At 40.5% G+C, this 24628-nt stretch overlaps 1 protein-coding gene across 4 annotated transcripts in view; it reads right to left on the minus strand.

Moving 5' to 3' along the window:
- EIF2B3 (eukaryotic translation initiation factor 2B subunit gamma) overlaps window positions 1-24628 on the minus strand; it is a 135604-nt gene that overhangs the window by 41698 nt on the left and 69278 nt on the right. For all 4 annotated transcript variants that reach the window (XM_070745800.1, XM_070745803.1, XM_070745801.1 and 1 more), the window contains exons 7-8: window positions 14235-14362; window positions 12576-12766 (exon numbers count right to left, since the gene is read on the minus strand). In XM_070745800.1, coding sequence (XP_070601901.1) covers window positions 12576-12766; window positions 14235-14362 — 319 coding nt within the window. The remainder of the gene's footprint in view (window positions 1-12575; window positions 12767-14234; window positions 14363-24628) is intronic.

Genomic DNA, 24628 nt, shown 5'->3' on the forward strand with positions numbered 1-24628 from the left:
ATACTCTCCTCCCGAAGGCCGCCTCGGCCGAAGCAAACGTGTCCAGTTTATAATGCCGTATAAAGGTGGTAGGGGTGGCCCACGTGGCCGCCCTACAGATGTCCTCTATCGATGCCTGTGTGGCCCATGCCGCTGAAGTAGCGGCACTACGAGTCGAATGAGCCGTGATTCCACTAGGCAATGTCTGGGAACCTGCTTTGTACGCTTCTGCTATACAAAGCTTCAACCATTGACTAATGGTCTGTGATGACACTTTGAGACCCAGTCGATGTTGGCCAAAGGAGACAAACAAGGCCTCAGTCTTGCGAAAAGGAGCCGTGCGCCTGATATAGAGTTTCAGAGCTCTGCGCACGTCCACCTTATGCCACTTAAGTTCCAATGGATGTGATCCATGCACGCAGAAATCCGGCAAGACAAGTTCCTGTGTCCGGTGAAAGTGGGTGTTGACTTTAGGTATGAACGTTGGGTCCAAACGGAGGATCACCCTATTAGGTTGAAATGTACAAAGGTCAGGCCTTACTGACAAGGCCGACAGCTCCGACACCCGCCGTGCCGATGTAATAGCCACTAAGAACGCTGTTTTAAGAGATAACATCCTCAAAGGCACAGTTCTCAGCGGTTCGAACGGAGGAGCTGTGAGCGCTTGCAATACCACAGTAAGATCCCAAGTAGGGAAACGTCGTATCGGTGGAGGATGCCTATTGGTAGCCCCTTTCAGAAAGTCTTTAATCAACGAATGGTGGGACAATGACCCACCATCCTTAGATCGAATGATCATTGCCAAAGCCGCTACCTGTCTTCTTAAGGTGTTGGGAGCCAATCCCTTCTCCAGACCGGATTGTAAAAACTCCAACACCAAGACTAAACTAGCATCCTGCGGCCGTTGATGTCTGACCTTGCAAAAAGTGGTGAATGCGGCCCACGTAGCCTGGTAGATCCTAGTCGTTGAAGGCCTCCTGGCCGACTGGATCGTAGCGATGACATTCTCAGGAATGTTCCGGGTTCTCAATCTGTCCCCCTCAAGCGCCAAGCGGTCAGGTGGAACCACTGCGGTTCCGGATGGAATATCGCTCCCTGAGTGAGGGTGATTTGGTCGTCTGGGATCCTCCAGGGCTGGACAATTGAGAGCCCCATCAGGTCTGCGAACCAAGCCCGGCGCGGCCAGTGCGGTGCTATCAGGATGACCTCCACCCGTTCCACTAGGATCTTCTCGATGACCCTTGGAATAAGTGGTGTTGGTGGAAAGGCGTATAGCAATTCCTTGGGCCACGGAAGGTACAGGGCATTGGTCCCCTCGGCTCCCGGTGTGGGAAATCTGGAATAAAACCTCGGGAGCTGGGCATTGTGCGGAGTCGCGAATAAGTCTACCTTCGGGTTGCCAAACCTTTTGGTCACTTGCTGGAACAGTTGTGGGGTCAGACTCCACTCCGCTGGATCCACTGCTTGTCGACTGAGCCAATCCGCCTGAGTATTGGCTTCCCCCGCAATGTGCTCTGCGTGGAGCGACGCAAGATGGACCTCCGCCCAGTCGAAGAGGAGTTGCGTTTCCTCCATCAACCTGAGGGATCTGGTTCCTCCTTGGTGGTTGAGGTGCGCCCTGGTTGCAACATTGTCCGTGCGAACCAACACATGCTTTCCCTGGAGAAGCGTTGTGAAGGTTAACAAGGCAAGGCGTACCGCTTTTAGCTCCAGGAAATTGATATTCACAGGAATCAAGTCCTGAGGAAGCCACAACCCTTGGGTCACATGATGGTCCACATGGGCTCCCCAACCCAGGAGGCTGGCATCCGTAGTCACAATGATGTGTTGTAGGTGGCCAAAGGGGGACCCTTGATGTATCGCCCGGGACTTCCACCATTTTAGGGAGTCTCGCAAGCCTCGTTGTACCATAATTAATCTGCGTGTGTGACTCACACGTCGCTTTTGGTAGGGAAGTAAAGTCCATTGCAGTGTGCAAAAATGATACCGTGCCCAGGGAACTATGTCCACGCACGACACTAGAGTCCCTAGGACCTTGGATAGGAAGGCCAGCGGCACCATCCTCTGGTGACGTAAATTGGTGACTAAGTCCTGAACGTTGCGCTGTCTCCGGAGATAGGTAAACTCTCATGGCGATGGTGTCGATAACCGAGCCAAGATGGGTTATAGTGGTGGTGGGCGAAAAATGACTTTTTTCCCCGTTTATCGTAAAGCCATGTTCCTGCAACAGCGCTACCGTGTCCCGTAGATCCTGCCGCGCGCTCGCCAGATCCCTGGACAATACGAGGATGTCATCCAAGTAAGCTAAAAGTCTTATTGATCGGGACCGTAAGGAGGCGATTAGCGAATCCAGGAGCTTGGTGAAGGTACGCGGTGCGGAAGAGAGGCCAAAAGGCATCGCCCGGTATTGATAGTGAATCCCTTGGACATAAAAGCAGAGGTATTTCCGGTGCTCCGGATGAATGGGAACGTGTAAATACGCCTCCTTCAGGTCGATGGATGACATGAGATCTCTGGGCCGGATTGACGCAAGGATCGTGTGAAGGGAGGCCATCTTGAATCTGTGGTATAACACGTACCTGTTTAGGTGTTTCAGATTCAAAATGAGCCTGCAACCTCCCGATGACTTGGGTACTATGAAGACCCTGGAGTAGAACCCCATGCCCTCCATCTGGGCTGGCACCCTCTCGATGGCTTGGATCTCTAGGAGATGTGCAATCTCTTGCTCTAGTAATGTCCGATTGGTAACGTCCTTGGGCACGGAACATGACACAAAATGGGTAGGAGGAATACGAAGGAACTCCAGGCGTAGGCCCCGGCTTACCGTGTCCAAGATCCAGGCGTCGGAGGATGTGGTCCTCCAGGCGGTACAAAACCTTTGGAGTTTTCCCCCCAAAGGGACCTGCCCTATGGAGTCACTTGGCTCCACGGAAGCCTCGTTGATTGGAACCCCGAAAGGGGCGTCTCGTCTGCTGGTATCCTCTGCCCCGGCCTTGGAAGTAGGTCCTATCACCCCGGTACGAATAGGACTGCCCATATTGACCCTGTGAATAAGGTCTGGAGGCCTGAGTGGTTCCGGAGGCTGGGTCCCATCGAAAGGACTGCCGGCGTCGATATGGGGTGTTATTGCGATCCTGACGTCTAGAGGATCTGGGGAGGATCTTCCTCTTGTCCTTGTCCTCCACAAGGACGGATTCCAACACCTCCCCGAACAATTTTGTGCCCTGGAAAGGGGCAGATGACAGGCGCCATTTCGACTTGGCATCCGCCTGCCAATGTCGAAGCCAAAGGAGGCGCCGAGAAGAAATAGTGGAAGCCGTGCCCCTTGCGGAAAACTTCGCCGCGTGCAAGGTGGCATCTGCGGAAAATTCGGCCGCCGCTAGGAGTTTGTTTAAGTCCTGCTTGAGGCGAGAATCCTCAGGCCCCATCCTAGCCTGTACCTCCTGGATCCACATAATGGATGCCCTATTGAAAATGGATGCAGTAGATGCCGCCCGCAAAGCCCATGCTGCCATTTGATGGGCCTTTTTCAGGAGTGTCTCAGCCTGTCTTTCATCCGGCTTGAGACTGTCCGCAGTCTCCGTAGGGCCAACGGCATTGGATACCAGTGTGGCCACTGGCTTATCCACTGGCGGAAATTGTAGCAGGTTCTCCATCTCGTCGTCGAACGTATAGAAGCGACGCTCCACCATGGAGGGACCCTGTGCCGCTGCTGGGTGCTGCCAGGTGCGTTTAATATTTTCTACGAATATCTCCATTGCAGGCACGTTGTCGGATTCCTTAGGTTGCTCCTTACACGGGGAAGCAGAAGTCCTAAGTCCATCCCCTGCATCTGTAGGTGCAGTCGCCCCCGGCACATCTAAGGCTTGCTTCACCTTATGCAACAGCAGCCTAAACAACGTTGGCTTAAACAGTCCTGCGGGAGCTGGCTGTTCTGGACAGGCATAATCATCATCAGATAGTTCATTGTGCCCATGCTCACTGTCTTCTTCCAGAAACCCAGTGTCTCCCGCCAATGAGTCCAGCCCAGGAGGGGGCGGTGGTGCTGACCAAAGATCCCTGGGCTGGTACGGTTGTGGTAATGGAGGTGTTACTCACTGGGCGCCGACCACCATTCCCTGCGCATATGCGTTGGCAATAATGTCCTGCAGGGATGGAGGGAAGGTCTGCCATACATCACTTTGGGATCTAAGCCCTACAGCCGTAGGTGTGAAGGATGCAGAAGGAGCCCCAGCTGCCTGTGATCCAGCAGAAGGCCCATATAAGGGTTGACTGACTGAGGCAGGCCTCTCTGGTCTGACATGAGGCGAGGGCAACGGTGGAGTTGGGCATGGCAAGGCCTGACGGTCTGGGGACCAATCCCTTTCTGAGGCAGAGCCCACGATCCCCAATGGCAATGGCCCCACTGGTGTAAGTGGCTGAAAAGGGGGTATATGGAAAACCCCTGAAGCTGGAGAAGACAAAGCTGCATCCAGGCGTTTCTCTAACGCCTTTATTTTCCTCTCAGCTTCTTTCAAGGAGGAGGATGACTGGGAAGACTTGGCCTTGACCTTAGAGGAAGCCTTCTCCTTGCCCTTGGAGGACACCGGAGCAGACTGGGGTTGCTCCTGTCCCTGATGTACCTGCTGGTCGGCCATCCTTATTAAAGTACTGGGGCAGCGTTTACTCACAAACAGCAGACTCTGATCACACCAGAAACATTAAACGGAGCCTTGAATCCACACAGAAATGACAGCAGTAGCTGATGACAGTTTGCTCACCCACGTGAGTAGCTCAGCCAATGAGGCGTGTTGCCGGGCAGATTAGCAGCCTGGCTGCTGGCGCCTCGCCAAATCGCGCCAAAATTTAAGCGGGAAATCCCTCCCCTGCGTCAATTTAGGGGGGGGGAAATGGCAGGCGCTACCAACTGCCGCCCTCGGGGGGGGTGAAGTTCCCCTCGGCGGCGGTGTGCACGGCCGTTCAGGCGCCGTGATTTGCGGCTGTCAAAAAGCCTGGGGAATTCCCTGCTCGCCGCTTGTGTTTCCTGCGGCCGCTCGCTTCCTTTCTGCGGCTTCGGCTGAGAGCGCTTTAGTCCTTTGACAGCTATCAGCTGTGAGGCGCTCCGAACGCTTCTCCCGGCATCAGCTGGGAAGCGCGGCTGCCGTTTATTCCAGGCTCTTTAGCCACCAAGCCTTTCCGCTGCCCCCTTAGGTGGGTAGGGGGCGGACCCCTCCCACTTGGGGTGAACGAGCCAGATATGGCCACGGAGGTCAGGGATCTCCGGCTCAACCTTCCTCTTCAGGGCAGTACTCGCGGAGAGAAGAGGCCCCATGAGGAGAGCGTTGGGGGTGCTGCCCGCGGAGGGCAGAAACCCCTAAAGGATGAAACCTGTGAAGACATAAAAAACAACATTAAAAAAGGCAATACATTCATCATTATTATTTATTACAAATTAATTCATTAATTAACATTTCCTAAAACCTACTCCCTCAGGAGTAAAAAACTCATAGTCCCTATCGTAGACTGAGTTTTTTAAAACTGAGGTACTGGGGCAGCAAGGGGGCGGTACCTACTTAATATGTTAATTATATTAATTTAAAACTCAGTCCCTACCAATAAGATTTGAGCTAAATCCCATGCTGGACTCTCCTTCCAGAGGCATGGGAGAATCAGCATATTGCCCCCAACAATCTGGATCTTCATTTTACCCACCTCGGAAGGATGGAAGGCTGAGTCAACATTGAGCTGGTGGTGAGATTTGAACTTCTGAAATATCCTGCAGTGCTGCACTCTAACCAATGTGCCACCCTAGCTCTATGAGGATGATTTGCCAGCATGTGATTTTTTTTAAGGATACATACACTCCGTTAAATTTCCTCTTTTTGATATAAACTAATCTTTTCCAATTGTTGGAGTTTGTTGTTGTCTTGATTTTCTGGCATAGTTCGGTTCAAGCATTTATTGGTTCTTCTTTTGCTACTTGCCATATTTCTATAGATGTACAGATTTTTCTATAGTTGCTTACTATATCGGTTCCTTTAGCTTTCTGACCTGATCATCACCTGAATAATGATCTAAATAGTACTAGAAATTCTTGTAAATAGGAAATACCTTTTTTAAAAATCTTTACCATGCAGTATTTCAATATACTCCTTTCAAAATGTGGTCTTTTCTGATCAGTTACTATCTGTTCCCTGATGTTGATTAACATACCAAATTCAGATTGAATTGCCTTCTCAGGTCAGTGTTCTTTTGAATGACTTTCCTTGTTTTCCCATCTTGTTTCCATCATCAACATCTTTACAAAGGCCATTCTGATGCTACTTTTTGTCTTTTCTAAAGAGTCCTCCGAAGTTCTTTGTTAAGTTTCTTCCTGAGGTCTTTGTCTTTCTTAGCTAGGCTTGCCAATTTCCAACATTTCTACTGGCACTAGTTGATTTATTCCACTTTCTGGTGTCTTGGCAAGTTCTTTGATTTCATTCCACAGTTTCTCTGGTTGCCTGTCTGTGAGGCTCAGATCTTCAAAGTGATTCCTAATATTCTCTTTTTAAAAAGGTGGCTATGTACTCAGGAAACTCTTGTGGAAACTACTGGTTTTGTTTTTCCACTTTAGCTTGAACTGAAACTTGGATATAAACTCTAGTGAGTTTGCTTTTAGGGTTGCAAAAAGGCCAGGAAGATACCTGTTTTCTATCAATTATAGGACAGTATGAATAACTTATTTATTTTTTATTTATTTATTCATTTGTCCAATACACAAATACATAGGAAGAAAAATAGACATGTAGTAATATATATAAGGGTAAAGTGAACTTAGAGGAGAGGATATATGAAAGAAAGAAAATATATATGATAAGTGAGAGAAAGGAAAGACAATTGGACAGGGGACGAAAGGCACACCAGTGCACTTATGTACGCCCCTTACTGACCTCTTAGGAACCTGGAGAGGTCAATCGTGGAGAGTCTAAGGGAGAAATGTTGGGGGTTAGGGGATGACACAATTGAGTCCGGCAATGAGTTCCACGCTTCGATAACTCGATTGTTGAAATCATATTTTTTACAGCCAAGTTTGGAGCGGTTCATATTAAGTTTGAATCTGTTGCGTGCTCTTGTGTTGTTGCGGTTGAAGCTGAAGTAGTCATTGACCGGTAGGACGTTGCAGCATATGATCTTGTGGGCAATACTCAAATCGTGTTTTAGGCGCCGTAGTTCTAGGCTTTCTAGGCCCAGGATTGTTAGTCTATTTTCGTAGGATATTCTGTTTCGAGTGGAGGAGTGAAGGGCTCTTCTGGTGAAATATCTTTGCACATTTTCAAGGGTGTTGATGTTTGAGATGTGGTATGGGTTCCAGACAGATGAGCAGTAGTCTAGGATGGGTCTGGCAAAAGTTTTGTAGGCTCTTGTGAGTAGTGTGAGATTGCCTGAGCAGAAGCTGCGTAGGATCAGGTTAACAACTCTAGAAGCTTTTTTGGCGATATTGTTGCAGTGGGCTTTAGCACTTAGGTCATTCGATATTAGTATTCCAAGGTCTTTTACTGAGTGTGGGTTGGCAGTGAGAGATTGTTTATTCAGTTCGTATGTGCGGTTTGGATTCTTTTTGCCGATGTGGAGGGTAGAGCATTTGTTGGTTGATATTTGAAGTTGCCAGGTGTTAGACCAGTCTGAAACAAAGTCCAGGTCTTTTTCGAGAGTGAGTGTGTTGTCAGTGGTGTTGAAAAGTTTCACATCGTCAGCAAAAAGAACACAGTTGCTTTCGATATGGTCACAGAGGTCCTTGATGTAGAGAATGAAGAGAGTAGGACCTAGTACGCTTCCCTGGGGAATGCCACTTATGACAGGGATGGGGGTGGAGATGGCGCTACCAATTTTGACAATTTGTTGCCTGTTTGACAGGAATGCAGTAATCCAGTTGTGGAGGAGTCCTGAGATGCCATAGGATTTGAGTTTTAGGAGTATTTAGGAGTATTTCTCTTAGTCTTAAGCATTTTGCCATTGGGAATGTCACTAAGGTAATTATTTAAAAGTTATATTGCAAAGACTGGTGCATATGCTCGCACATCTCTTTTTATTATTAGCTGGCTTAAATTGTTATTTTAAGGATACTACTTGATATGTGTATAAGATTTCTGTTTAGAACACAAAATGCATATGCTTAAAATTATAATGCCAACATTATTATATTTATTTCAAACAGTCACAATAAAATTAGATAGGATTTTTTTTGAGAAACTAAATAAAATAACAACAATTAAAAAATTGGTAAGATAAGAAAACATGGATAAATATGAAGACATTACAAGATAATAAAATCAGAGATGACTTTGGACTTCCAAAATGGGAATTTTATCATCAAGCGGTGGGGTTACTATGGATTAGGGAGTGGAAAAATTAGAGTGGCTAAAATGAAAGGATGCTAACAATTGAAGGACATGATTTACAGGCAGGCTGGCATAAAAAGCATAAAAAGACACAAATAAGAGGAGTGCTAATATGGACATGGGGAAAAGTTAAAAACAAACATTGTACAAAATTGCCAAATTGGGTTTTGCCAATGGAGACAGCGATATATCCAAATACTTTAAATAAAAACAGATGATAAAGTATAAAGAATTATTAGATAGCCAGGGGAAACTTAAATCAAATCAAGAACTAAAAGAACAGGGTATAATAACAGATAGATGGCCATATTTACAGGCATAATCAAAATATAGAAAAGATATGGAAGAATATAGAATTCAAAGGATACCTCAACAATTAGATATAATACTGATGGGGAATGAAGAAAAATTTATAAACTTTTACAGACACTTATTGGAAATAGAAATGAAAGAGGAAATTGTGAGAGGTTTGATTATTGCATGGTCATAAAATATAGGCAGTAATATAAATTTAGAGAAATGGGAAAGAATTTGGAACAAGAACTGTAACATAATCAACTGCATTTAAAGAAAATCAATATAAAATTCTTAATAGGTGGCATTAAACGCTGGCATGATTGACAAAAATGTATACAAATATGAAACCAGATTGCTGGAAATGCAGTTTAGTTTAAAAGGGAACTTTTTATCATATGTGGTGGCAATGCCCCAAACCAAAGAAATATTGGGAACAGATAAGGCAGTGGTTCTCAACCTGGGGGTTGGGACATCTTTGGGGGTCGAACGACCATTTTACAGGGGTCGCCTAAGACCAGGGAAAAAGACAAATTTCCCATGGTGTTAGGAACTAAAGCTTCTATTCTGGCACATTGGAACATATTTTTACAATCCGACCAATCAGGCGTTTACAGTGGGGGTATCCCTCTGACCTTTCTGCCAATCAGCTTCAAGCTCTGTTGGAAGAATCAGCGCTAGACTTATGGTTGGGTGTCACCACAACTTGAGGAACTGTATTAAGGGGTCGCGGCATTAGAAAGGTTGAGAAACACTGAGATAAGGAGATGGCTACAGGAGATAACAGGAGAACAAATAGAATTTAAACTATTCTTATTAGGAACAATTAACCAAAAGATAAAGAAACAACTCCAATACATCATTTTACACATAGTAAGAATTGTGTACGTTCAATGTGGGAAACTTGAAAATACACATTCCAGTATCTTATGTATAATAACCCCCAACACTTTACCCTTAGATTATCTACGGTTGACCTATCCAGATTCCTAAGAGGTCAGTAAGGGGCGAGTACAAGTGCACTAGAGTGCCTTCCGTTCCATGTCCTATTGCTCTCCTATATCTCCTATACCTTTCTTCTATTCCTATATCTCTTCTATTCTTTCATTGATATGTTCTATTACTATACCTTCTTTTCTATTATTTCTTAGATATATTTTACTATGAGTATCTCCTCTATAACCTTCATCATGTATTTTACTATGTGTATATAGATATATACCCACTAAAACCCTCATTGTGTATTGGACAACATAAATAAATAAATAAATAAATAAATAAATAAATAAATAAATAAATAAATAAATAAATAAATAAATAAATAAATAAATAAATAAATAAATAAATAAATAAATAAGATGCTGGAATGTGCAGAGATGCATAAGCTGACATTAGAAATGAAAGGAAAGAAAGAAACAGAATTTTATGAGGTGCTGAATAAGTGGTATAATTGGTTAAAACAGAGAAATAAAGATCTATAGAAATAAATGGAAATAAATGTATGAAACATATGACATACGTATACAGTATATGTATTTCTAACATATGTTAAAAATATTCATTGATATGTAAAATGGAAAAATGAAAAATAAAAAATTTAAAAGCAATAACAACAGAATGTTCAGGGAGTGCCAGGGCCAAGGGGAGGTTTAACTTCAAGGTGCTTTTTTTTCCTGTGAAGTAATCTACTTCCTGTTCCCCAAAACTACTCCCTCCTGCTGCCACCTGCCCACACAAAGGGAGCAGCAGACTGAGGAGGTCAACTCTGAAACAAGTGAAATATTTCCTAAGTACAAAACCAGGGAGCTGAAGTGCTGGTCTGTTTCCAATTCTAATGCATTAGCAGCTGTTTCACAAGTTAGGGGTAAAAATATACACTGTGCCAACACTGCCACATTTGTACATGCGTCTGTTGGATGGCATGGCCGTATATAATGATGCTACAATCAGTCCATTTTCCTTTCCATTCCAGGTGGATTTTGATTTAAATTAAGTCGATTTAATCACTAGTAAAAAGGCTTGATTTAAATCAACTCGATTTAAATCATAATTTTAAAAGAGAAACTGTCATTTCTATCCCTTGGCAGCTCCTCCTCTGACCTGCTGTTGACTTACTGTATATTGCAGAATATACAGCCTCAGGCTACATAACTAAGCTCTATTTCATGCTAAATAAATTAAATTATTAATGTATCTTTAAATATAAAACTATCTTTATATAAATTTTTATTCCAAAAGCATTTTTATTAAAATAAATTTGATAAAAATAAAAAAAATCCAATTTAAATGAAACAAATCTGATTTAAATAAAAAAATGTTTTTATTTATTTATTTTTTAAATCAATTTTTATCCACCCTGTGGATAAATGTGTAGAAATAATGGGACACTCAGACAAGACAGTGATCATAACTCTCAAGATTTAAAGGAGGCTGCAGAAAAATAATGATATATATAAATTGCACTGAATGAACTTTCTGAATAAATCTCTGACTTTGATATGCTTTCAATGGAATCCAGTTGCTTAAGCTAGCTCACAAACAAACTAGAATAAATAAATGCTCACATATTAAAAATGTAAGAGAAGTGTGAAGAAGAAAATAAAATATCCACAAATCAAAACATTATGAAATATTTGGAACCCAGAACAGCTTAAGCAAAACAAAAGGCATAAGACTATTAGAAATCTCTTGAAAATGTGAAAATTCTCAGAAGGATTAATGCTTTAGCTGAGATAGTTTGCCTTAGATTTCCATACCAGAAAAGTTACTATTGAAGAAAATCTGTCTCTAATCATGGAATATTTATAGAAATATACAGTATATATTAATTGGAATTATCACAGGGGGGAAGGGAATATTTGGAATACTGACTGCAAATAATAATGGAGAGGGTCGGCATACAAATCTAATAAATAAATAATAAATAAACTCAAGAATTTGTTCTTCAGATCATTCTTACACCTTCTAACACTGGTCAAAATGCACCAATTTTCTTTCCTTCTTTTAACCCCTTGAAATTAAAATACTGTATAACCCTGTTAGCGATTGTGCATTTTTCTTTTTTCTGTCTACACAACGAGATCTTCTATCTACTGTTCCTTATTAGATTCCAAAATAGCTCCTCTCTCATATGGCAAAGTAAGTTTTGACCTACTAATAATGTGCATTATTAGTTCATGCAAATATGCCATCACTCATGGAAAAACTTTTAAAACTTATAAAACGTAACTTTTATAATAGACTTGGTAAGGAAAAAATCCAGAAAATATATACCCACTATTAATAAATAATTAAAGGCTTTTATGACTTTGATTTAGCCTATTGTGGATGACGGGTCCAGAAGCTATATGAATAACTGGTGCAGGTTTTAGAGATCGCTTGATCTTTAAATAAGTCAAGGCCTGGACTTTTTTTAGCTGAGGCTTCTTCATTATGGGTCTGTCTGACCAAGAAGTACTGCAGGAAAGTCCCTTGTGAAGATGTCTCCAGTGTTAGAGGTTTATTTATTTGGCGTGCAAGAGAGAGGGTCTTCACTGACATTGTTCCCAAGCTTTGGAACATATTGGGGATGTCAAACTGGCGGTCTTTAGGCCAGATGCATCAAGCGTAGACCACACCCACCCCGGCTCTGCCAAGGCAAAAAACACTGCGATATATCACAATATGTCATGTGACATGATAGAGTTTGACACCTGTGGAATATATTGTTAATTCGTTGTCATTCTATCTTTTAAAATGTTTTAAGTCATTGTGAATGATTTCTGACAAGATAGGATGCAAATATTGTAAGTATACGAACAAGTATATTTTGGTCATTCAGTCATTTTCCCCTTCATGATGTAACCAACATAAAGATATTTCAATCTCCCCATTCTATCCCTCTCTTAATTGTTATAATTACACAAGTACCAGTTCTGAGTTAAAAACTGCTTTTCTTCCCCTTACCTGCCTGTTTGCTTCAATATATAGTCCAAGAGTGTTAACTCGGTAACATAGTCCATCTTTCATGATGTGAACATAACAACGAATTTTCCCTCCATGGAATGCCTCTTTTACATCTCCTCTGCAACTGTTCCAACACATTTTGTCTGTACCCAATTCAAACCAGCTATCGCTCTTCATAAAGCTATAAATGTCTGTGGAATATGAATATGTAAATAATAAACGTTTCAAATGGAATCATAATGAGCATTGTATACGGCACCATTTTTTCTTTTGCACAAAATAAATGGGTGAGTAAAGAATGGCTGAACTTATCCTTTGTGAGTGACATTATATCACATTGCTCTATATTCCAATCTTTGCCGTTGCCCAGAACAACAATGGCCTCTGGGATTGTTGGCCCATAGGTAAAATATCATGACAATGAAAAAAACACTGTGGCCCCATCCGCTGGCTAGAAAGAGCTGTTTCTGGAAGAAATCTCTTCCTAACACCCCAAAGATCCCTGTTTTAATTGGGACCAAAGAAACAAAGAATGGAAGTACCAGCCAAAAGAAAATGCTTTCCTCCCCACCTCAACCCGCCAGAAATAAGACTAATTTCTGCTTCAATTGTAAGAGAATAATGTACTTTTATAATATACAGGGGGTGGGCAAAAAAAATGGAAACACCTTGCAGCTCTTCTGTGGAATCCAGATTTGTGAAGCTCCCTTCAAACATTTTTTTGTGGAAACGGGGTTCTGTATGTGTCTAATGAGCTCTGCAGTGATTTTAGGAGCTACGGTCTTGCGATCCGCTCTAACAATTCGCTTTAGAGTCCGGCGGTCTCTCTCAGACAACTTCGACTTTCAACCAGACCTGTGCTTGGCTGAGGATGTTTTCTCTTCTCTTTCAAAAGCAGTCATTACTTTTGAGACATCATCTCTTGAAACGCCAAACATTTGGGCACTTTCTATTATACTAGCACCTGCCAATCGAGCACCAACAATTTGGCCTCTTTGAAGGTCTGAGAGGTCTGCCATTTCTAGAAGGTTATAACCAATTTCCTTAAATTTCTGTTAAAAAAAAGGTACGGTAGTTTAAAAAAAACATATCGAATAACAGAATTTAAAAAAACATTAAAATATGTCAAGTTTTGATTGATTTAAACATGTTCAAACATTTTGATGCCAAAAAGTCAAGTCTTTCCATTTTTCTGTCCACCCCCTGTATGAACAAGGCCCTATAAGTTCCTGTCTCTTATATGTCAGTCAAATGAAAGGAATTTCTTTCTTTAACAGACTGAAACCCACCTATTAACTGCCTTATTATAAAAAATGATAACTTTCCAAGTTTGGATATAATACAGAACACTAACTTCCTTCTGGCATTATCAAACTGATCACTCTCGTTATCTATCCCTTCATCCTTTCCTATGTTGCTCCTTTTCTTTTTAAACCCTGGTGGCAACAATGTCTTGGTGTTTATTTCTATATGGTTCATACTACCAATATTTGACCAGATTTTAAATTAAGACAAGCTGGGGTGGGGGGAGCGTTGGTCAAGAAGCAGGCTAAAAAGAGCTTATGAATTGGAAATGATTGCAATCCCCATATTGGAATAACGTTCCCCAAATGACATATATTTTCTCCTGCATGGGTTGTTGTTGTTGTTTGTACTAACCTGTTTTCTGGTCCTTTTTCTTTTGGCCTTGCTCGTTGTGGTTTTGGTCCTGTTGAAATTGTGCAGGAGAGGAAAACTGCTTTCTAACCAAGTATGGGATCAGTTCACTTCTGATTGAAGTAAATGTCCTAAGAAATTAAAACAACAACAAATGTATTATAAACAATATATTTACAAATTCCTGAGTGGGAAAATGTTGTATCCTTGTATCTCATGTTCAAATAGTTGTTTACGAAATCTAGATTCTGAACAAGAGCAGAACATTTCAAGAATAGTCTAAATCATTAGACTGTAAGTTTATAATTAAAATATAATATTGGTCCCCTTTGTACTCCTCCAGGAAAGAACTCTTGAATTCTGTTTCCCAGCTACAGTTTATGGCTGAACTGCAATGTATCCAGCATGGCAAAACCTGTTCTCTCTTTTTTTTTATAGCCCTGAAGCTGAGCAAAACTTGTGAGTGGTCCATTTTCCCTTTTCTGGGAATTCTTGTCTTCCCCCTGACTCTCAGCTTCAGCAGCATAACATTCACAGTCCATTTAAGGGAAATGGAGGCTTGACACATTCTCTGCTCCCTCTTTGCAGCCAATTAAATCCAACCAACTGATTTCACTACAAAATGGACCTGTCATTGATATTGGCTATTTTGATTATTTATAGTTTCTTTTAAATGTTTTTGCAAGCAAAGGGAGCTGGGTAAAACTGACCAAACTGAAATGAAACATTCATTCATTCATTCATTCATTTATTGGATTTGTATGCCTCCGTAGACTTGGGACGGCTCCGTAGACTCGGGACGGCTAACAACAGTGGTAAAAACAACATGCGACAATCCAATACTAAAACAGCTAAAAAACCTTATTATAAAACCAATCATACATACAAACATATCATCCATAAATTGTAGCAGCCTAGGGGGAAAGAATATCTCAGTTTCCCCTTGCCTGACGGCAGAGGTGGGTTTTAATGAGCTCATGAAAGGCAAGGAGGGTGGGGGCTATTCTAATCTCTGGGGGGAGTTGGTTCCAGAGGGCCGGGGCCGCCACAGAGAAGGCTCTTCCCCTGGGTCCCGCCAAACAACATTGTTTAGTTGACGGGACCCGGAGAAAGCCCACTCTATGGGACCTAACTGGTCGCTGGGATTCGTGCGGCAGAAGGCAGTCCCGGAGATAATCTGGTCTGGTGCCATGAAGGGCTTTATAGGTCATAACCAACACTGATCAGGCTGTTTGTTGGGAGCAGCTGTTCCACAGTAGAGAAGCCCACAAACCCATTTATATGTCCTTTCCTGTTAAATATCCTGGTGACCATTAGCAGGAACAATGAGTGGGCTGATTCTTTCTGCCTTAGCATGAACACTGAAAAATAATTTGGGCACGTGATAAAATGGACTATGATGAGGCACAAAAAAGCCTAACAGCTTTATACATTAAAGTGCCACAACATAGTTCTTGCTGCAAAAGATATCACTAAAATCTGTTTGACCTGCAAAGTATTTGAAACACACACTAACATTATTTCCTAGCAGGGAAAACCCCCACAGAAACTGCTTTGAATCAAGCTCAATAACTTGGTGACGTTATTACACTGGAACACTCTGAAATGTTGTGGAACTCACATTAGCAATGCAAAACAAGGGGCTTCATTGCTGGGCTGCATGGCATATCCCGAGAATGTCTTAATGGCTACAATTCAATATGACTACTTCAAAGAAGTTGACCATTTCCAGAACTGCGCTATGAAGTCCACCAATGGAAAGGCCTGTCCTCCTTCCTTCTCCCGACCTTTAGAGATCTACAAAAGGTAAGTGAGAAGGAAGGAGAGAGGTCCAGTGAAAGGCGTGGGAAACATGTCTAAACCCAGAATGCAGAAACCCAGAATGGGGAATGATGGGGAGAATGAGTGGGGGGTGCTGCAAAGGGCCTGCAATCGGTCATAAGGGCAAACAATTGTGGGTACGTTGCAGGTGCTATAACTTTAAGAGTGTGATGTAAGTAACTTTGGGAGGGGGGTCTACTGTAACCTTGAATGGCTAAGTGACTGATTATAAGTTAAGGATGCCTAGAGTTCTAATAGAGAAAGAAATTATTGTCAATTATTAAAAATACAGATTTAATTCTGCTGTGTTTCAGAAAATTAGACAATTTTCTGATGGTCGTGTCAGTGGAAAATGTAAAAAAGATTTTAAAAGATAAGTAAAGGAAGAGAGGTGAAAGCAAATGTTATTTGTGAACCCTATAGGTATAAAGTGAATTCAAATAATAAAGCAAGTTATTTTCCCCCAGCTGTCTAATATTCCAAACTAGAACTACCAGTTATCATTTCTCCCCCTCCCATCCCCACTGCTATAAAGAATTTTTCACTTTAAAGAATTAAAATAAAACAATGTCAAGAACAAGGACATTAGGGAAATGATATTTATATTCCAACCAACATTAAAATCTCAGTACAAAAGCATGAAAAATTCCCTTGATATATATTCCCCTTGCTTGTACCTTCACGGAAATGGAAGAGAATTGAAAAAGAGTTAAAGACCCTAGTTAATACCATCTGCCTCTTTGGCTCCTTAAGCCAAAGTTTGGTTGATTTCACTTAATATGGCTTTGGTGAACACATTCTGAATTTGGAAACAAGAGACACTCTTGATCAATTTATTCTTTTAATATGTATGGTGTTTCTGAGATAGAGAATCAAGGTTATTGGCATCAATGGAAAAGTTAAGCAAAAAAAAAATCTGATTACAATCCACATCATTTTCTACTCCCTACTCCCAGCTCCTCATTTATACTTTTAAATGACAGGTGAAAAAAAATGTTAGAGTAATCAGGTAGATCAGGATATTTTAAATAATTCCATGTGCGTTTCTCAAATTATAACCACTGTGACTTTAAGTTTAACACAGCATTCAGCTGTGAAATTTTATGGCACAAGTGGAGCAAGTTTAAACTGCTGCTTGAGTTAAAGTCTCTTTGCAATTGTTTATTATACAGAGGAAAAAACTAGGAAGACAAGCTTTTATCATTGTACTGCTAAGAGATAAAGGCTTCCTGCTCAGATCCTCCAATTAAAGCACTCACAGTCTAAAGCAAGACTGAATTTCATTATTTCATCTTCTTTTTTTAGAATTTTAAATTATAATCATATTGAACAGAAAGGCATAAATATAGCATATGAACAGAGTAAAAACATAGACAAAATACTGACAGTTTCTTGTTAACAAGTCAGAGAATTATTATAAATTATAAAGATGGTGAGTGTATTAATAAGAATCTTACAAAGAAACTTTAGTTAGTAAACATTGGTTTCTTCATTTTCTATTACTTTGTCTATTTTGTGGTCCCACCAGTCTTGCTACTTGTTACTACTTTTGTCATGCCAAAGTGACTGGGACTTGCAGCAACTAAGTAGGTGATCCACTGTTTTTTCAGTTTATTTGCAGAGATGACTTACTGTCTGTTACTGTCTTTTCAATTCTGTCTTTGTATGTGTTAGTTATTAAGGCTTGGTCTTATGCAGCTCCAATTAGTGCCTCTTTCTCCAATTTTCCTGCTGTTAGTCTTTGCCAGGTCTTGTTATACTCTCCTTTGCCTATTACATGTCTACTGACCACGTAATACTTTGGGCTCCTATGCCTCTTTTCTGTTCTTCATTTACTCTTTCTTGTAAAGAGTTTAGTCTCTGTCTCCAGTACTCAATTAACTCTTCATGATATACTAGCCTCAGGCCATCTTCTTCACTGCCCCTTAGATGTTCATCCAATGTCCTTTTTTCTTCTTCAACTATCTGATGGACTTGCAACATTCCACAGCCACCTATTTTCCTTGGCAATCAGAGTTTATCAACATCACTGCATGAATGTTTTAGTTATGCTTGAGTTTAGTCATCTATTCCTGTTGTGTATCTAATGACTGGAATTCCCCAGATATTAATTGCCTTATGTTGTTAATTACTGCCACAGAGTTAGGATTTTAAGATCTTTCTCAGTCTCCTGATGTATTTACTTCTAATCATCTTCTTGATTTCAGTGTGCTTGATATCATCAGCTTGAAGAATACTCGGGTATTTGTAGTACAGTAATCGCCTTCATCCAGAGACTAGATATAATTTCCATAGGACATCTTGATTCCTTCAGTTTTCATTATTTTTCCATTGTCATTGATGAGAGTGGCTCATCTGTCCACTCCAAATGCCATTACAATATTTTGGCTGTATATATGAACTGACCCCATCCCATTGGGTTCACAACCCCTGGTGATCACAGAAAAGTAAGTGCAAGATCTATTTCACAAACAGAAACCAGGAAAAGCACCAAGCCCAGACAAGATAACTCCTTGCTTAAAAGTCTGTGATGACCAATTGGCCCGCATCTTCACCTAAATCTTCAACAAATGTATCTTTTTCTTTTATGTACACTGAGAGCATATGCACCAAAGACAAATTCCTTGTGTGTGAAATAACACTTGGCCAATAAAGAATTCTATTCTATTCTAAATCACTAGAGATATGCCATGTTCCTTCATGCTTCAAATGCTCTACTATTATCCCAGTGCTGAAGCCCTCCATCCAGTAATCTGCAGTCTTTTCAAAATGGGGCTGCATATTTTCTTTGTAAAGTGACAGATGAGTAGCCTTGGTTTCCTCTGAGATCTTCATTAAAACTGGAGAGCTACTGTAAGTGGCCTCAGTGTCTTAACCTTTTATCAGTTTATGCAAGACAGAATAACCCTTGCATTAACTATTGCGTTTAGATTTTAAAAATGCCCTGTACCTAGGCTTGTTTTTAAAAACAAAGCAACAAAGTTTGTTGAATGAAAGGCAGCTCATCTGCAAATTAGGACTTATAGGTACATTCATTTTTCCCCCAGTTTTTATTTATTTATTAAGCAAAGTTGTTGATAAAGGAATTCTAAAATCAGTCGTACAGCAGTTTAAAATATATTACTTTTGTAAAACCAATTCTGGTGATTTTGGTCCTAGGAACCATCAAATTACTTTGCTCACATTTTTAAAAAATAAATTAATGGTGGTGTAAGACGTAGCTTCCCCATAGATTGTACACAACTCCAGCAGTTTTTGACAAAAGCATTTTACATCCCACCTTTTAAGATCCCATAACTACGCGGCTCCTTCATCCACCCAAAAGGAGTTAATGATCTTAACTGAACATCTGGTGGCTTAACTAAAGATACAACAGGAAGAGGCTGATGAAATAGCAACCTGTAGGTACAGTACATTCATTTTATGCCACTGTTTCAGAAGGGATCATTTGTAAGTCCCTTCATTCAGTCGACTGAATTGAGAGGTCATAAGTTGAGACCATCTTTACTATGATTCTTTGGTACCACTACTTATTTTCCCGTGACAATCGGAAATCATTTTAGAACATTGCTGTTATTTTATTGTAATTGCAGTTGCATTAGTTTTATTTTATTCTGCTGTTTTACTCATTTAGGGATTAATAATTGGCTCCAATAACTCAGTTAAAAGAAATGGTCAATAAGTGAAACTGCACCGGTGCTTATGATTTTCAGCTTTCCTTTGCTTTACACATGAGCAAAGTTTTAAATGTGTGGCTTGATCAGAGTTTTCATCACTGTGGTAACTATGAATGGTTGCTATATCAAAGACAGTTACTAAATAAGAACTACCTATATTTTAAATTGATCTTGTTTTAAGCTACATATTTTAATGTTTTGTAGACATTTAGTAAGCTGTTGGCACGTTAAAAAAAGGATCAGATAAAAAATACAGTAGTATTACTAAGCTAGATATGGGAAACAAGGAGCTAGAATATCTTTTGACAAATGTAATAGGCAAAGACCTAAAAAATATTGAATTTGTAGCGTATGTTCTAAAAAGTGATGATTGGAAAGTTATTTATCATATTTTCAGGACACTACAAAGGATATTAGTAAGGCTAGATCTCAATTGTATGCTATAAGGATAATTTTACAGAAAACTCATGTTTTGGGCATATTCTACAGTTTTACTCATTTGGTTTAATATTTGTAAGATTTTTTAAAATATGGTTTTAGAATAAGAAAAAAAAATTAGAGATATGACTATGTTGTTAAATTATATATGAAACATTTGGAAGTGAAGTATGAAGAATTCTAGATTTACAGTGTGTGGTCTGTGGCTAGACAGGATGTTTGACTTCGATGGAAAGACTAGTACACCTGCTTTAAAATCCTAGATTAAAGACATATGTTTATCCTCCACATGTGAATTGGTTTCCTATCAACACAGTGGAAAGGTCCAGTCAACATTATTTTATGTGACCAAGATTTTCCTCACTGTTTGATAATTTCTTTTTACCCCCCCTATGTATTTCATAATTATAGTTTGCTTATTCCTTTATGGTCTACTTCTGTTTGCTATTCTTAATTTTATTTGACCAATGTCTTTATGTATAAGAGCAATAAAAACAGGGGAGGGGATACATACGCCCAAAAATTTTGGACACAAATTAGAAGAATAATGGACCAAGTCATATTGCCAAAGATCATAACTAAACCAGAGTTATTTCTTCTGGGCATTTTTAGACAGAAATTAAGTAAAGAAGACAGATACCTCACTATCCAAATACTAACGGCCGCCTGACTAACATACGCACAACATTGGGAAAAAGAAGACATTCCGACAAATCTAACCATCATTAGTAAAATTATGGAATGTGCCGAACTAACAAAATTAACAATGGAAATTCAAAACAAAAATGATTCAGAGTTCTACAAGGCCTGGGAGAAATGGTTCAGATGGCTATCCAATTCTAAAGACGACAAAGCGAAAAATAATTAAAATCGTTTAATATAAACCAAAATAAAGATACACATAATAAAAAATCAGACCAAAATCAATACAATCCCTGTCTGAGTTCAATCCACTTGATAATTACTAGAAAACTACTAATATTACAATCTATTATTAAGTTCCACTAACAAAAATAACAAACATAATTAAACTAAGAAGTCACAATACAAATGCCTGCTTGCTTGCAGGTACTACTTCTCCTCTCTCTCTCTCTTCTCTCTTTCTTCTCTCCTTCTTTCTCTCTTCTTTCCCTTTCTACCCCTTTTCTTTTCCTGTTATTGTTGGATTATCAAATATTACAGCTATAAGATTATTCAAATAAGAATACTGAATACGAAATATTTACATATGGACAAATACTTGGAATCTGTAAACAATAATATATATAAGCTGTGATATAACAACACTGTTTACCCCATTCCCCTCCCACCTCTCTTTTTTGTACTCCCATCCCCCTTTTCCCGTTTTATAAACCAATAAAGTATATTTAAAAACAAAACCAAAAAAAATAGGGGGGGGGATATTACATGTATAATTCTCTCTCTGAAGCAACCTAAAACACTCTGTGTGTGTGTGTGTGTGTGTGTGTGTGTGTGTGTGTGTGTATTGGCATGAGGAAAAGCAAACACTTGACTAGCCAGTATTACAAAAAGTGATGCTAACAATAGGAATGTTTTATTGTGACTATGGCTAATTGTAAACAGTGATCTCACCAATCTGTATCTCAAATTCCTTAGAGCATGACAATTGTATACCAAATACAAAACAAAAAGCAACAGTTATATTTGTAGTGTGTATTGCACATTAACACTAATCACAGGTGGCTTTGGCTGTTAAGTGTATAGGAAGAAAGGAACCGAAGTGCAGGGCACAGCAGGAAGACTAATCAGGGTATTTCAGGTTGTGGAAAAACCCTTGCAAATGGGCTCCTTTTATGTCATTACAAGCTGGAATTTTCAAAGAACTCCAAACAACAGCTGTAGATGTAAATTGCTCTGCCAGCTGCAGATTGGACACAAGTAGCATTAGAAACATTCAAAGCAAATTCATGTAGATTACAGCAAAAATATCCCAAGGATTTATTGCAGCTGCAAATTCCCCCAGTGTGGGGCTGGGATTGGATGGGGCCACAAAGAGAATGAAGAACAGGTGAACATCGAACTATGGAAGAGCAGTCCTGATGCACCTTCATCTAGTTCTCCTCCATTTTTGTTAGTGATTCCCCAGCTTCCTATAGAAACCCACAGGATAGATTCTATCCTGGGAGCCATGACTAATACTAAAAAGCATAATGTAACTGTCCTAGGTTATACTACACAGACTAGTAGCCGCTGAGAACTGGTCTCATTTTCTTTTAAATGCATCTACGTTTTAGTGACAGCACCTTTCACAGCTCACTGTTATGCAATTAAAAATATTTTGTTTGTCTTGAATCTCCTGTAAGCTAGTTTTATTAGATGATTCTGAATTGAAAAAAAAAATCATTTTTTCATAGAGTGTAAAAAAAAATTGAACACCCTGGCCCTTTGTGGATTTGTATTCCAATTCATTATGAAATGTATAGCTGAACTTTTCAATTTTTTATTTAAAAAAAACAAAATAGCTTATATCAATTAAAAAGTAAAAAGTAAAATCACTACTATTAAAATCAAGATCACTATCTGTTGTGGTTGGCTCTGGCCCAGCTCCTGCCCCAAGGAATGTGGAGGTGGATGCAGGGGAAACATCAACATGTCATAGGCCTGTTTTATTGCCGACAGAGTCAGGTAGTGCAGTTTCCTCGGACGAAGAAGGTGGGGGTGAATTGGAAGAGGGAGGCTTGGCACACAGCCCAGGAAGCCAATCTCCATTATCTTTGGTCGATTCGGATGAGGAAGTATTAGACCCACGCAGGTGCAGAATTATGCATAGAAGAGACCAATTGAGGAAATATTACAGGAGATAAGAGAGGCCACCTGAATTTGGGTGGGGCTCCAGCAATTAGAGCTGCTGATATAAATAGCAGCGTGCTGGCTTGGCCGTTGGGGAAGATTATCTGATCGTTGTTTCTTCAGGACCGTGCCTTGCTGTTTCTGGACTTTGTTGATTTTTCACGACTTTGAAACCAAAGCAAAGTATGTGTGTCTCACTTCGTGGAAGAAGGAGGGCTGTGACGTTTCTTCACAGCTGCTAGCTAAGTACTTAAGGACTGATTAAGGGGATTGTACAGCCTACAAGGTTGTTTTGGGACGAGTGCTCTTTGCAATAGAAAATGGATGATTTGTATCTTTTGAATTTTGTGATAAAGAACATTGTTTTTGAACTTTCAAGTGTGAGTGTGTCTGAAATTTGTACCCTTGAATTTTCGGGAAACTCATACCATAGAGCCCGGCAGAACACTATCATTACATGTATGAGCACAGAGACAGCCCATTTTTAAAAAATATTATTTGCCCTCCATTAAAAAAAGCATGCTTGTTGTTTATGTTCCTTTGTGAACAGTTACCTTACTGTTTCTCCTTTAAGGCTGTGATCTTTTTTCACAGACCCAGCACCACCACTCTAGAATAGTGTTTTTCAAACTTGGCAACTTTTAAGATGTGCGGACTTCAACTCTTAGAATTCCCCAGCCAGCAATCCATACATTACTTTAAGATGTTGCCAAGTTTGAAAAATACTGCTTTAGAATCAATTTCATCCTCCCCTTTGCTCTTCAAAACTAGTTGGCTTTTAAAGAGGTTTTAGAAACATTTATTATTATTATTGGGTTCTGGTTATTTTACCCTATTCCCATTAAGACTGGTATTTTTCATTGTATTTATTTTATATGATTTCTGGATATATGTGTGCTCTGCGATATCACAGGACACTCCTTTAAATATATATTGTTGCATTTTAATTGTTGGTATTATTGGTTGATAAGTCATAAACTAATTTTATTGAGTGGAATTTTGTAATTACTGTATTTTTTGGAGTATAAGAGGCACCTTTTTCCTCCCTAAAAGAGGCTGATAATTTGGGCGCATCTTATAATCTGAATGTAGTTCCTCCCTCCCCAGTCCTAACTAGCTGCTAACGGTCGGGGAGGTTTTACCTGCGGCTCCGTGCGTGATTTTGCTATCTCCACAGGTGCAACAGCAAAATCGCACTGGTCCCGCAAGAACTTACGAGCCGCGGTGGCGAGCACAATTTTGCATTCTGGCTCGTAGCCCACCGCTGGATGCATGCCAGTGAAGTAACCTGCAGTCATCCCTGCTGGCTTTCCCAAAGAAGCCAGCAAGGAAGGTTGCAAACAGCAATCACATGACCGAGGGATGCTGCAACTGGTTATAAGTGCAAGCTGGTTGCCAAGCATTCAAACTTTGTTCACGTGGCTGCGGGAGCCAGAATATCTCCGAGACCACCTTCTGTCACACAAATCCCAGCGACCAGTTAGGTCCCACAGAGTTGGCCTTCTCCGGGTCCCATCGACTAAACAATGTCATCTGGCGGGACCCAGGGGAAGAGATTAGAACAGCTCCCACCTCCTTGCCTTTTGTAAACTCCTTAAAACCCTCCTCTGCCGCCAGGCATGGGGGAACTGAGACATTTCCTCTGGGCCT

Source organism: Erythrolamprus reginae, chromosome 3, assembly GCF_031021105.1.
Source record: "Erythrolamprus reginae isolate rEryReg1 chromosome 3, rEryReg1.hap1, whole genome shotgun sequence".
Lineage (NCBI taxonomy): Eukaryota > Metazoa > Chordata > Lepidosauria > Squamata > Dipsadidae > Erythrolamprus > Erythrolamprus reginae.